Raw genomic sequence first — 16,010 nt, forward strand, 5'->3', positions numbered from 1 at the left:
TAAGCAAGTTCATCTATGTGTATTGTATAATGTATATGTAGCAATAAGTAATTTTAAGAAATAAATCGATTATTCATTCTATGTAAAGTTGATGAATCACTGTTACCCATAGATATTTCTAACCAAACCTATACTGGGTAAGCAGTCTATTACAAATATGTGTATTGTGGCTCCTGTGGAATAATATTGTATGCCACACACAATGCCATATATTAGTATTTAAATTTTACCATACTTTTTTAACTTAAATCAAAATGCAGCTTTGCACTGTTGCCCTTTATCATTAGTATGTAATTTAGTTCAACAACAACTTATATACAATAATATTATTCTATTTCAGAACACTTAACTTCAATAATGAACCCCTTCTCATCGGTGGACTTCACAAAGCTGATCCAGTACTAGAACGCCCAGGACAAATACATTCTGATGACTTCGTGGGATGCATGCACAGTATATCTATTAATGGGCGTTTGTTAAATCTAACAAATCCTATACATGCAAGAGGAGTGGAACCCAATTGTGACAGATCCGAAAAAGGTGCTTGCTTCAAGAAAGATGTATGCGGCCTTGGTGAATGTTTCGACACATGGAAAACTCATTACTGCAAGTGCGATCAAAAATTGATATCTCCAGATTGTTCCTTATCTCTGCAAACAATTTCAGTCAACGAAAATGGATTCATCACATACGTAATATCTGAAAAACATAGAAGAATGCAGTTATTAGAATCATTTTATGGTGGAAGTACAATATGGGACAAAAAGAATGTTAGAATATTAGGAAAAACGATTACTAAAATCACTAATCCAATGAAGACTTTATCCTTTTTCTTTAGAACTCATAAAAAGGATGGTGTATTGTTTTATGCTGCTACAGATAAGTACTACACATTAATTGAGATATTGGACGGAAAAGTATCGTACACATCAAAACAAAACACAATGGTAAACATGACCCAAGCTGACCAACAAGATATTTCAGATGGCAATTGGCACAACATAACATTAATAGCTTTTGGAAGAAGTATACGATTAACAGTTGACAGTAAAAACCTTGGGGAAGAACTTGATGCTGCTAGTGTGCATGATTTCTTAGATCCATATTTGACAATAGTTTCATTGGGAGGAGTGAAAGCCGAATGGATATCAACTGCTAATAAATTCGAAGGATGTCTTGCAAACTTTACAATAAATAACGAAGTTCAACCTTTTATGGGCAACGGTAGTATTTTTAAAGATGTGCTGCGAAAGGGTAAAATAATAAGTGGATGTCATAGTGCCTTTGGTGCAGGTTTAGCGCAAAATCCAGATCCATTAAGCATTGGAATTACTCTAGTAATATCATTCTTCATCATTTTAATTGTTGCTATATTAGTTTCCTTCATTGTATTTCGACTACGGAAACAAAAGAAAGAAAAAGGTAATATCCCTACTGGAAAAAGCAATCTATCACATACTAAGCAAAATGGAGGTCCTGCTATGCTAAATGCTCCAAATCTCATAGCAGGAACTAACGATAGCCTAATGAATCGCAACTTACACAATAATGAGACTAGTCTTAACAGTTACATGTCTGATAACGCTGATATAATGCGTAACGTTGGACATATAGTTGGTCCAGAATTATTGTCCAAGAAATACAAAGATCGAGAAATTATGAATATTGATCCACCAAGACCTCAACGTCCAGATATCATAGAAAGAGAAGTAGTAGGAAAAAGTCCTGCACTTCGAGAGGATCATCATCCACCGCCCCCACCGTCAACGAATACTTCACACCATACTCATGACCATCCTAGTGGTATGGATTTGAATTCAGAAATACCTGAACATTACGATTTAGAAAATGCAAGTTCTATAGCACCATCAGATATTGATATTGTTTATCATTACAAAGGATTTCGTGAAGCTGCAGGGGTTCGAAAATATAAAGCTACACCACCACCTATAGCAGGCTATCACCATAAACATCAAACTCCCCAGCATAGGCATTCACCCCATCATCCAAGCGGGTACCCACCGCGAGTTATACCACAAGCATCTCAACCACCTCCCCAGCCTAGACAGCATCAGACTACACCACTTGCACGGCTATCGCCAAGCAGTGAACTAAGTCAACAACCAAGAATTCTTACTCTTCATGATATATCAGGTAAACCATTACAGAGTGCCTTACTAGCGACAACTTCGAGTTCAGGTGGGGTTGGCAAGGATGCTTTACACAGTAACAGTGAACGTAGTCTGAATAGTCCGGTAATGTCCCAATTAAGTGGTCAGAGTTCATCCGCTGGTAGGAAAACACCAAGTGCCGCACCTCAAGTACCACAAGTGGTGTCTGTGGGGTCAGGGGCGGTGGGACTAACAGCCGAAGAAATTGAAAGAATGAATGCTAGACAGCGAACTTCAAGTTTAGTTTCCACCTTAGATGCAGTGTCTAGTTCTAGTGAAGCACCTCGAGGTGGCGGAGTCAGCCACCATATGTCTCATAGGCATCATTCTCCACCTGTAGATAATAGAAGTTCAACAGGCTCTGATGATGAAAGTGGAAATGATAGTTTTACATGTTCGGAAATAGAGTACGATAATAACAGCATCAGTGCAGACAAACCTGAAGAAGTAAGGAGACAAAATGTTAGCAGTGGAAGTAATAATAAGAAGCCTATACTACCACCTCCTTATGAAAGTTTTGATTCTTCGTTTCGAGGGTCATTAAGTACATTAGTAGCATCGGATGATGATTTAGCCCCTCATGTAGGGTCAGCATTATATCGACAAGCGAATGGGTCCCCAGCACCAGCTCCACTCGGATGGGACTACTTACTAAACTGGGGCCCTAATTTTGAAAGTATGATTGGTGTTTTCAAAGATATTGCTGAATTACCAGATTCTGTTAATGGTCGAATGTCTTCCTCGCTAAGACTTCCAAACGGTACGCCGAAACCGTCCGAAGAATATGTTTAATATTAGATGTTATTAATTGTAAATACATTTTTAATTAAATTTAAATATTTTGTACAAAATTGTTGGGATCTTGTATCAAGGTCTGTCTAGTTTCAATTCTCTTGCCATATCTTGTTAAACTATGTACATTTTCATATGTATGTAGTGGATTTTGTATTAGGTGATTAATATCTCGAACCTCATTGTAAATATTATTATCGAAAGATTGTAGATATTCTAGTTTTAAGTATTGTGTAGACTTTGTAATTTACCTTTTGTACAGCGCATTTATTGAAATTGATCGAAAATTAAGCAATTTTTTAAACGACGAGGTTATTTTGTTCAACTTAAACGAATATTTAAATTGTATTTTGTGTAACCCAAATTTGAATTCAGTTAAAATATTAGGTAAGCAATAAGCTAATGCACTTAATGAAGAACTCTGTCTGATATCTACAGAAAAAGCAATTAAATATTAGCAAAACTAAATGAATTACGCTTATTTATATTTAGAAGGTGTTTATTAATTTACTCATAAGTATAAACAAGTACAAGACTTACAATCAGAGCTCTTAATTTCGTGTACTTATTGTTAATAGAATTTCTCTATTAAATGAGCCATATTAATTAGTGAACAAAGTGCCAAATGCGTCCCTGTTCAAAAGAACCGACTGACTTTAATTATTTGTATAAACAATAAAATATTTTAAATAATTTCTGTGTTATTATTTTCCCCTATTATTTTACGGATAAATTAAATAAAGTATCAGGGTTAAGTCTATTCTGGTTGGTAATTTAACAGCGAAATTGATTTTTTCTGCCGGTTTATGATAATATGAATGTATTACATTGCAATGCCCTAGCAGGATGCATGCATGTTCGAATACCTTGTTTGTAATACAATAATTATGTACTATATGCATGAGCAATAAAAGTTGAATTTGAATTTAGTATAATATCATTTACATCGTATGATGCGAATTACACGTAAATATCAAGCAAAGTGTTCGTTCATAAAGGTAAATATAACTAGAAGGCGACGTAAAAATAAATTCAATAAACATTTTACGCAAGTTTTCTGCCACCAGGATGATCTTCATTACGAATTAATGTGCGTGCGAAGGAAAACTCGGTTGGGAAATAATTAGGCCTGATATTAAAAAAATCTCAGTTTATAACGCAGTACCTACCGCACAGAGTACATAGAGTTTAGGATTCGAGCTCAGTAGGAAATAATAAGCGTATCAAGAATTCAATTATTTTTTTATACGAGTATGTTTCGGGTTTCATTTCACATCGCCACATTGAGACTTAGTGGTTAGATTTTAATAATAATTTCATATATGCACTCTACGTGTCATCATCATCATCATCAACCCATTAACGTCCCACTGGGCACGGGTCTCTTCTCATAATGAGAACGATTAGGCCATAGTCCACCGCGCTGGCCAAGTGCGTATTGACTCTACGTGTACATATAAAGAACCCCTGCTTTTCATACTTCTAGCCTAGGCTTAGCTACGCCTTATCTGTCATTCCATACTGAGTTTTATAGTAGTTCATTCCCTTTTCATATCTAAATAAACTTCGTAAAATTTGCATTATTAACTAGTCGTAAAATTGTAACTATCGACTAATTGTTTCGCCGGAACATTCAATAAGTTTTTTACTAAGTGACTGAAACAATTCCACTATCAACGGGAGAATTCTGTTGTAATTATAAAAACGCTGTAAAACGTACCAAACACATGCTATTACGATAAGATCGCAAAGCAGGCTTGTTTGTCGATAATTTTCACAACATTTGCATAATTTTAAACAACGATGCCGTAGAGACGTACTTTTTACAAAAATATTTTTTTGGAACTATCAATTATCATACCTTTTCGGTGTCAATTTTTTCCTGCACTTACTTGGGAGTATGTTGGAACTACACTTTTGATTCATCTAATTACCAACCTCTTTTTTAACGAGGTAGAAACTTTCAGAAGGTACCGGTACCGTGAGAGCTTCTCAGTGTTACATGGGATTCTTACCGTACTAAAACCCTCCGGTGGCCGTCCTCGGCGCAGTGTAAAGTGCTCCGGGATCTCCAAAGGAACGCAACCGGATTCCTCTTAACGCGTTGCCCCTTAGAATTCCGCCCAGATGAGCATGATCACACATACCGCCGTCCTGCCCCGGGGTATCTAGTCGGCAGGTTCGAGTTCCCATTCTTGTCGCCCGCAAACCCCGGATTTGCCCCCTTTTAGTCGCCTCTTACGACCGTAACCCTATTCTGATCCCTGAACTACAGGGACGGTCTAAACACCAACCTATATATTTGTGTATTTAAATAGTTGTTTCATGTGAAAATCCACCGCGTGTATCGTTAGAAATCTACGATGTGTATCATAAAGAATTATGGTACGGCGGCCGCGAATTGTATGGCGTCATAATGTACGAGTAGGTTTTTGCTTACGCCGTTAGGTTTCCTTTATTACTCCACGGCCAAGTAAGCATTTTACCCAGCAATAAGAAATATAATCAATCATCGAATTTGTTATTTAAATCGTAATCTTAATTACGTGGGTCCAGCGCTATGTGAACCAAGTTACCAGTTAACACTTTAGAAAAGTTAATATCAACACTTAATTCTATTGATAAAAATAGCACTAAGCGTTCAGTTAAGCACTGAATGAAACAGTAATATAAATCTAATTAAATCGGAGTGTTAATTAAACGAGCTATCCGACTACGAACGTTATAGGAAGGCCGGCGCAATTAACAAGCAGATTAACTAGCATGAACAATGTCAATGATAAGGTTGTCAAAGGGCGTTCTCGAAATTAGGATTTGAGATTAGAAATGAAACCGCTGAAAATATCATGAAGAGATTCCTCAGTTTTCTATGTTCCAAACAACTGTTCGGATGTCTTCAGTTTGTACATTCATGGTTAAATATTTCCGTCATACTTCTAGTTATATTAAAACGTGAAAAATGTTTCCCTTATCTGTGATACTTTATGTTTTCATTTGTAAGTATGTCGTTATCTTTATAATAATGGATATAACGTGATTGTTTATAACTAAATTATATGAGTAACAGCATATTTAAGATTCATAATTTATATATGACTTTCTACCCATTTTAAAAATAGGTACATTTCCAGGCAATCATAATGGTTACTTTTTCCGTGATAGTTTTCTCTTATGTTTTTGGGTACCTAAGTAGATATGGCTTGAAGATATTACTGCTATTATAGCAATTACCTGTTCATATGTGAATTTCTTTAGTAACTAGTTTAATATCAGTTATAACACTTATAACTTTACATTTAATGCAGTTCTACAGGTTATTTGCATTTTAACAAAAACGTTTTTTGTACATAACTCTAAGGTATAGTGATAATTGTGTATAAAAGGCTTATAATGTAAGTATTTCATGTTTGACGTTTGAACGAGATATATCTTTAAATCATATAAGTATAAGAATTATACTATGCAGGATTTTTAAAGTGAGTTTTCTAAGGATTTCACAAAGAGTATTTTTAGCAATTTTTTTGTAAGTTCAAAGCTTCTCATACCGTCTGAAATTATTCTCGCCCTTAGCTTTTAATAGTATTTATGAAGCGTTATTAGGTATTGATGATTTAATATCAACACTAATGATAACAATAGTAATAAAATACTTTTGCCCGGGTTTATTACATTGACACAGAGAAAAAATTAAAATAATTAAAATTTTAAATAGTTTAAGTAAAGAGTACTGCTTCATAGTCGAATGTTTTTGGTTTTATAACAGTTATCAATGTAATTGATTATTCAATAAAGTAATGTCTTCTTTTTACAAGTTTACGTGATATGCGTTATTTTCCAAAAAAAAAATAGATCTTTCATATATATTTATGTCACTTAATTTACAGTTTATTTTTCGACTTTGTCATTGGCGTGCGTGATGCCTGCCATGGAATGTCCCAACGAGAATATAACTTTTTGGCTTTATACAAGGTAAGCATACACGCATACATATTAATCATTGTAATAATATGTGTAATATATATCGATAAAGAATTGAATTTGTGAAAGGAGTCAGTTGAAACATAATTTAATATTAATTAATAGGCCTGAATAGTTGACTCTCTTCCGCAGTCGACTTTTTAAGACCTTTTAGGCTTGCAGGTTTCCTTACGATTGTTTATACCGTTATACCTAATGAAAATTCTAAATACATAACAATTTTTTGAAAAATCCGAGTTGCGTGCCTTGAATTCGAACCTCGAACCTTCCGATTTAGACGCCTACTTTCAACGACTAGACTATCAGAGCTTTAATTAAATTTTGAAATAACAAATATTGCTTGCTGACAATTAGTATATTAAAAAATCTACAATAAGCAGGTTTAACTTATGATATTAATACATAAATGTTGAAAGTACTGGTGGATCTTCTATTACAAGAACTATATCAATATTGGAATGGAATAAAATTGTTGAATACGCATAACTACGCCCCTGCTTAGATTAACACCTACTTATTATAAAGACTTCTTACAACAAAGCAAATAATTATCAAATGTAGTATCACTATCAAATCTCTTTTATGGCAGATAATTTGATTAACGATACACGTGGCGAAGCGGTCACCATACCGACGCGCAGAGGGTCCCGGGTTCGATCCCCGGCAGACATCTGAATGATTAATTTAGGTTTCTGTTTCTGGGTCTGGGTGTTTGTGTCTCTGTGTATTTGCTTAGCATCCACAATACAGGAATCCTAGCGTGGGGCTGTGAGTGTAGAAAACGTTTATTTCACAGATCTAACAAAGACAATCCGCATCAGATAATGGCGAATGTTCCAGAATCCATTAAAAAAGCACCGTGGGTGAAAGACAGTCAGGTTAAAGTATTGATACACGGCTATACGGGCTACAAGGATTTCTCGCCTAACACGGAAATAAGGCCAGGTAAGGGCTAAAACAGCTACGTCACGATGTCGGATCGTGATGTGTGACGACGTCGTGTTGTGATGCGATGTCATATAATGTATTTCTACGATTTTCAACATCAAACACACGATATTATGTTGTCCAGCCAATATCAAAAATAAGAAAAAATGTTATAGTTAATCTGAATATGGATCGCTATAGGCTTGTAGTGTTTAGCTGAAATTAAGAAGGTGCTAGAAGAAAAGACAGAAAATTAGAAAATGGTGAGTCCATTGCATTGTCTCACGATACGACGTCGTATCGTATGTATATGGTTTCACCTTAAATAATTAACAAACCATGTTGTTACCCGCATAAACAACCCACCATAAACAAATAGGTGGATAGAGGATGGCGATAACCTTAGCATTTCGGTCGAAAATCTTAAATTATTCGTAACACGTAAGCCAAAATGCTGTTCTTTATTTCACTCACGATTGCGATATTCTTAGGATATAAATAAATTGAAATTTCTAGAAAAAATGTAATTTAGGAAAAACTTGTATAGATTAAGTATTTTTTTTTTATAATATAGGAGTAACAGACGAGCATGCAGTCCACCTGATGGTAAGTGGCTACTGCCGCCCATGGATAACTGTAATCAATCCCAGATAGGATTAGGTATTCCTACCTGAGGTCGGCCACAGATACGCCGCTACCCCTGAGGACTAAGCTGGAACGCCTCGGAAAAGTCTATCTCCCTTACCACACCCTTGAAACCGGAACACAGCAGCGCCTAACACTGCTATTATTAGGTAGAAATAGGTGTGGCTGTGGTGCAACCGGAGTCGAACCACAAAGGGTTCTACCACCTTCCTATTGAAGGGTGTAAGTCCCTTACCTCACTCTTCAAACCAGAACACAGCTTAAGTGCTGGAGTGTTCTGGTTTAACTTCGAACTCGAACTACAGAAAGGATATTGCCACCATTATAATATAAATATATGCATGGAAAACTGATAGCCTTATTGTAAGTGAAAGTGTTAAATTATTCGAAACACGCTTTTTGGCTATGTATTTAATTGTAATTGCGATATTCGTCCTTCAAACGTAATATCGCTTCACCGTGTTCATTGCTCTACAATTACCGATAATGGTATGTCAACTAGTTTTTATTTGGGTAAATAATATTATCTTTGTCCAAGATTTTAATGATATAACGATGAATACGAGTAGCATGGCACAAATATTTATTTATTAACTAAGTGGAAACTGTAGGTGATAGAACCCTCTATGGTTCGACTCCGGCGGCACCACTACCCCAAGTATTTTTGCCATATAACGCTGCTGTTATATGCACGTCTGTGTTTTAGTTTGAAAGGTGTGTTATGAGACATATATGAGGCATTCCATCTTAGTCCTCAATGGTAGCGACGTATCTATTACCGACCTCAGGTAGGAATCTAATACTATCAGGGGTTGATGACAGATGTCCATGGGCGGCAATAGCCACTCACCATGACGTGGACTGCACTATTCTGCTACTTCAATGTAAAAAGAAACGCCATGCCCTTAAATCGCATCTGTGGCCGACTTCAGATAGGACTCTAATCCTGTCTTGGTTGTCTACTGATGACTGGCGGCAGTTGATTCTTACCAATAGTTAGACTGCGCCCTTCGTTGCTACTTCTATATTTAAAAATAATATATGTAGATCCAAAATTATTTCAGCGTATTTGGAATGCTGCGATTACAACATAATATCAGTGGATTACAACCCAATAACAAGAGAACCGTGTTACTACGAATCCGCTCGCAACACTGAACTTGTTGGAAAATGTTTAGCACACCTGATAGATGTTCTAGTAGAGAGCTACCAGTTCAAACTCTCCTTGTTCCACATAATAGGCTTCAGTCTTGGAGGACATGTAGCGGGCTTCGTTTCTAACTTCTTGAAATCTGGGAAACTTGAAAGAATAACAGGTATTCATTGTTACATATCTCTAATATACGATATTATAGAACCAAACTTGTAGATAATTCAATTGGATGACTGTTCGTGGAAATGTTCTGTGCGACAAATAGTTTCCTTGATAGCGCATGAAAACGACTTGCCCCCTTTTTCTATATGGCGGTCGAGGAACAAGAGATGTGACCTCACAAACATGGTTTTAGCTTCACACAAATACCCCTTGGCATCCAAAAAAGAAAATTGCTTCCTATTACTATTCCAACAATACAAATCTAACATTTCAATTCTCAACTTCAAACGTTCTCCATATTGCATATAAAAAAATCTTGTAATGTTTTAAGCCGCGGTCGTCTGCGAAACAACGCCACGTAGATTGCGTACAAACTACACCGTTATAATAAACTGTAATTAAAATATAATCAGAATGAAATAGCACATTCATTAAATATTTTTAAATTACCCTACTTTTACTAAACTACATGAATTGTGTGAAGTGATTGTAAACGTCCTTAATCTACATTGGTACTTGTTTTTCATTTTATATGTTCCATTGACGCTTTTTATTTATATTTTTTTATTTTTTCTACAAAATTTTTACAGGTTATTTTAATTAAATCATTATATACAGTTATCGCTTCCGCAATTACCGCGTGCCTCGTTGATCAGTAAATGTTATATAAAATATTTTTCTTTAATAATAAAAGTAGGATATTTTCCAAAGAAAATTATTTCATATCAACACGATATGCACGTTTTCTATAAATATTTAATTCAACCCGTTAGTAATAATCTTCAAAATTACAAAATTATCTTCTTATATCTTTCAAAAAAAGTAACTAGTGCTAAATAACATATATGTTATTCTATTTTTGTATAACTGACAAGAGTTCACAATAGTAAATAATACTTATCCATCTTGTTCTGAGGAGAGACACGTGCCCAGCAGTGAGAGAGTAATAATGGGTTGTTGATGATGATGATAAAAAATAATTTCTGTTTTTATATATTTCAGCGCTTGATCCTGCTCTACCTCTCTTTGTCACCACTGATGTGACTAGAAAAATAGATGCCAATGATGCCAAATTTGTAGACGTCTTACACACAAATGCCCTAGAGAAAGGGAAATTGGAAACATGTGGACATGTCGACCATTTCGCCAACGGCGGTATGAACCAGCCAGGATGCAAGGCCACAGAGCAACAAAGTAAGTTGAAGTATTTGGTGTTACTCGGTTGCTCCAGAAAGAATGCAAGGTTTTTCATAGGAAACCCCCAGATAGATGTGTACTCTACAATGTAGGCACATATCGATACCTTAATTCGCAAATCAGCCAACTCCACTTTTTGTCAAAATGTTTTTTTTTTTATTTTGATAGTAAATGGCGTCGAACGAAATCAAAATAAATAAAAAAATATTTTGACAAAAAGTGGAGTTGGCTGATTTGCGAATTAAGGTATCGATATCCGTTTTTATTTCACTTTCGTGATCAACCTATATTTTAAATGTTTTAATGTGTTACTTTATAGTTTATACCTATATTGTTCTTTTTTATCTTTTACACAATCGGGAAATATTTAAAATGCATGCAGTAGTGTAAACTAAACTGAAAATGTACATTTACATCATTTTCGTCATCTCTAGTAGATATGTACGAGTAAGTTGATGATAAAATATCTCTGTTACTATAATGTTACCAAACTTAATTTTTCTATTTGAATTTTTATTATTCATTTTTTTTAATCTTATTTATTTAAAAAAAATATTTATATAAGTACCTACCAAAGTCATTCTATTTCAGCGTATTCAGGTTGTAATCACGCTAGAGCACCAGTCTACTACGCTGAGTCTATCACTTCCAACATAGGTTTCTATGGAACTAAGTGCTACTCGTGGATAACTTACTTGATAGGCTGGTGCGAGTTGGTGGGCAGTAGTACCGAAGTCATTTTTGGAGAACATGTCCCCAGAAAGTAAGTAATTTCACCAATTATAAACTCTCTAATACAAAATGCTACATGTAGTAATATACGTCGCTATAGGTTAGTTGGTTATTATAAATGTTGTGATATGAAGAAAAATCCAACTAATGTAAAAATCCAACTGAAAATATAATCATATTTCAGACTTATCCCTATAATTTATTGTTATAGTCGCTAAAGGATAGTATCAGCGAAAATCTTCGGGTTAGTATCAGATCACACTGTGGTTAGCCCCACCTTAATTAATCCAGTGCAATTTTATTCTCATGCATTCTCATTATACATGCCTGTACTTAACTGGAACTGACCAAACATTGTAAATAATTCGCCAAGTACGAGTCGAACTCGCACATAAAGGCTTCCGTACCACCAAATGTTAGTTTTTTTTACTTATTTTTATTCATTTTATTATTTTTAACAATATTTAATTATATTAGACAACAAAAGATGGCGTTAGGGTGATAATGAATGATAAGTAAATTTTCAACAATATTTAGTTATATTACATAAAAATAGACGGCGTTGAGGTGATGGTCAATGATACGTAAACAACGTATAATAATAAAATTAAAATAACTGTATTAAAGTATGTTTTATGGTTCTTATTTGTATTTTTTTTAATACCAGTAATGTAATTGTATTGTAACAGGTTTGTAAAAATTTCAACCGTTTCCCTAGTATGGTACGGACAAACGGACAGATGGACAGAAGTCTTAGTAATAGGGTTCCATTTTTACCCTTTGGGTACGGAACCCTAAAAATTATACAAGTTACGTAATATACACGTTCCATTTTCTAGAGGTCACTAGTGCTGCGTACGGAGACTAATGATATTAATTGTCATGTCATGCGAGTGGATTGTTTCCGCACACGTATACTTTGCCTAAGCAAACACCGAAACACTTCCACACTTTCACTGAGAACAGTTTCCCTTTGTTTGATCCAGTTTGTTCCAGTTTGATTTGATCGCTTCTTTTTTCTCGTATTGATAAAATTATATGAAAGTTATATATATATATATATATATAGTAGTATATATATATGAAGGTGCGGTAATGCCGCGGCAAAATTTACTTCTGATTTTTTTTTTAATTGAAATAATGATTGAGTAAGCATCTAACGTGGAACGAACAACATGCTAAAAGTTTTTGATTTTTAAAATAGCCTTTAACAAACAAGTTGTTCGAAAATGTAAGGAAGTTTCAGTTTAATATTTATAACTTTTATACTTTTCATTTGCAGTCGAACTAGCTAAAATTAAAGGCCGTAAATTAAATTCCGTTTCAGGCATGTTGAATGTTAATAAATGAAATTACCCTTGACATATATAAAATTAATTTTGTTTTTGGCAGCGCGTCCGGTATATACTTTTTTTCGACGAATTCAAAGTCACCGTACGCTCGTGGCAAGAACAAGAAAAGCAGGACTTGAAGCGAAGATTGGTATGTTAGGTAATGATTCCTGGTGTTAAAAACGATCAGGTCCATAACTTGAATATACGTACCTTATGACTGATTTATACCACTTTTTATGTGCTCTTTAAATAATTTATTAATGTCAAAACTATAAAATAATAACGACGCCTAAGCCAATGTTACTGGCAACATAATGCACATATTTACTCGAAAGTGAATAGTATTTGGCACTTGCAGGCATTTATTAATTATTTATATTATCGGATGTGTTAGATTATTTCTAATTACCTTACTAAAATACCCTTACGCATGTCAGCCAGTAGTATATTTATTTTACAAAAACACACAAACACTTAAATGTAACATGACTTATTTAGTAAGTAACTTATCCTTAAATCCATTCCTACCTTATTCAATGTTTATTAATATGTCAGTATACCATTTCAATGTTATTTATATAATTAATCATATAATTTATCTAAGTAAAGCCAATCATTGTAATTGAAATCCTATTTTTCATAATGTCAGACGTTTGATGTTAAAATATAAGAAGCATATTTATCTCGTAAATCGTGATGTTGGATTTTTAAATAGAAATTATATTTAAAATACAGATAAATAATAAATACATATCTGTTAAAAACGACATAATATATTTACATATAACACATATAGTTCCTAAAATTAAATAAAGCCAAATGTGACAATTTCATTGTGATGATACTAGATAACGTCTTATTTAATTTGGGTCTTAGTATAGTAATTAAGTACAAATGTTATATAACAAAAATAATAAATTATAGTTTATGTAATAATAGTTAGTAAATTAAAAAGTGAAAGTTTTCAATAAAGGCCTAAATTTAAAATTGCGTATTATTTATAGGGTAATTAATTATAGGTTATTAAAATATAATTGCCTATAATTAGAGCTATAGACTGCTTTTGTAAAATAAGTTTTACTGCACTTAAGGTGTGGTAAGGGAGACATACTTTTCCGAGGCGTTCCAGCTTAGTCCTCAGGGGTAGCGGCGCATCTGTGGCCGACCTCAGGTAGGAATATCTAATCCTATCTGGGGTTGATTACAGATGTCCGTTGGCGGCAGTAGCCACTTACCATCAGGTGGACTGCATGCTCGTCTGCTACTCCTATATTATATAAAAAAAACTTAAATTTAATATAATAAAAAAATATGTGTTATATTTTAAAGGAATATTTTGTGTTTCATTAATACAACGTATCTGTATGATTTGTATGTATGAAATAAGGTAGTATCCTTACTTTCTGTGATCCTTACAATATTCATGTAATTGATAATAATCATAATATTGTGTGGCTTAAAACGCCTCGTATATGCATCTCCACTTACCTCCTAATCAATCCATATAACAGCAATACTCTCTTGTTATTCAGTAGAAATAGGTGATGCCTCCAAAATTGAACTATGAAACATTCGACCACTTTTTTACAGTTTGGCCTTCAAAGGTCATAGACATTGCATTTACAGGAATATTTACTTTACTTTAAAGTTTACTTTACAAATTACTAGATGACCCAGCAAACGTTGTGTTGCCATATAAACAAAAAATGTTAAGGGTGAATCACCCTTATCACTCAGGGGTATGAAAAATAGATAGTAGCCTATTCTCAGAGCTACTGAATATGCATATAAAATTTGGTGAAAATCGGTAAAGCCGTTTCAGAGGAGTACGGTAACTAACATTGTGACACAACAATTTTATATATAAGATTCCTCGTGGTTACATTAATTGTCTTTATATTTAAGAATTTTGACATCCGCATTTCAGGAGACAAAAAACAAGGCCACATTTTAGCATGGAGATTAAATCAATATAATGAGAATTAAATGGTTGAGATAAAAAATTCAAGGCTCGATTTACTTCAATGAGCTATAACCTCTTTATTGTAACTATTAGACGGCTTCATTTGATATTACAAGCCTGTGTTATCTGTACCCTTACCATGAGTTTTTACGTTTTGACAAATGTGACTGTTTTGGTATTTGTTTACGTAATTGCCCATACAATTTCCAATCAGCGCCCCTAGCGGATTGTATTAGAACTATAGTGTCAGTAACGTAACATACATGTCTAAATTGACAAAATGGCGCTTTATGTTTTGTCTCTTTTTTTGCGAACATGTGAGGCAGACAGACAGACTTGTGCACTTACTTATTGTTACGTTTACTCAGTCTACTGAAGCATACGGAAACGTAACTTAAAATTGTGGGATGTTTTGAAAACTCATGGTAAGGGTACTGTATACATTTATTTCCTTATTGTGATTTTCGTAAATACGAGAGAACTCATTTGGACACTATCTCGAGTTTACGTTCTAAAAAGTAGTCTCAATAGTATTTTGGAGAAAATATTAGGTTTAAACACTGACATAAGGCGTTCCAGGTTAGTAAGTATTAAATTTATTAAAGTAAATGTTATTTATCAAGAAACAAACCTCTGGACGTTGTTATATTCAAAATGAGTTTTGTATATTACAAAGTATATTTCGCCACTTCACCATTGCAAAAATAGCTTGCGAAATGATGGTAAAGATAAGTAGGTACACCTTAAATCTCGAACTACATTCCGAAAAAAATATGTACAAATAAATATTACTGTAACAACACGGTGTTAATTATGTTGTAATTGCAATAAGCATAATTTTACAATTAATAATTAATTTAATTATATTTATTCAATGGAACAATGCCTCAGCTAAACATTTAAAAAAAGGTTTAGGTAATGATATTAGAATCTAATTATAATTTACGAAGGAATGT

The 16,010-nt window shown here is 34.0% G+C and overlaps 2 protein-coding genes across 2 annotated transcripts in view; both read left to right on the forward strand.

Moving 5' to 3' along the window:
* Nucleotides 1-3,656, forward strand: part of ft (cadherin-related tumor suppressor fat) — a 118,481-nt gene extending 114,825 nt beyond the window's left edge. The window contains exon 9 of the mRNA XM_073082597.1: nt 341-3,656. Coding sequence (XP_072938698.1) covers nt 341-2,963 — 2,623 coding nt within the window. The 3' untranslated portion in view covers nt 2,964-3,656. The remainder of the gene's footprint in view (nt 1-340) is intronic.
* Nucleotides 3,657-6,852: 3,196 nt separating this feature from the next.
* On the forward strand, nt 6,853-13,689 carry LOC140749518 (pancreatic lipase-related protein 3). Its single transcript, XM_073082598.1, has 6 exons — nt 6,853-6,932; nt 7,738-7,886; nt 9,578-9,829; nt 10,831-11,022; nt 11,617-11,788; nt 13,150-13,689. Exons 1-6 carry the CDS (start codon nt 6,880-6,882, stop codon nt 13,226-13,228), a joined length of 897 nt encoding a protein of 298 aa, XP_072938699.1. The 5' UTR covers nt 6,853-6,879; the 3' UTR covers nt 13,229-13,689.
* Nucleotides 13,690-16,010: the final 2,321 nt, after the last annotated feature.

This window comes from Epargyreus clarus, unplaced genomic scaffold, assembly GCF_041222505.1.
Source record: "Epargyreus clarus isolate Ecla_fem2 unplaced genomic scaffold, WU_Ecla_fem_2.2 ptg000018l, whole genome shotgun sequence".
Lineage (NCBI taxonomy): Eukaryota > Metazoa > Arthropoda > Insecta > Lepidoptera > Hesperiidae > Epargyreus > Epargyreus clarus.

Excerpts from the sequence above, each read along its gene's own strand:
- LOC140749518 (XM_073082598.1), top strand. The coding sequence starts at position 6,880 with ATGCCTGCCATGGAATGTCCCAACGAGAATATAACTTTTTGGCTTTAT. Across the intron at positions 7,887-9,577 it reads TAACACGGAAATAAGGCCAG|CGTATTTGGAATGCTGCGAT; the intron begins GTAAGGGCTAAA and ends AAATTATTTCAG. Across the intron at positions 11,023-11,616 it reads CAAGGCCACAGAGCAACAAA|CGTATTCAGGTTGTAATCAC; the intron begins GTAAGTTGAAGT and ends ATTCTATTTCAG.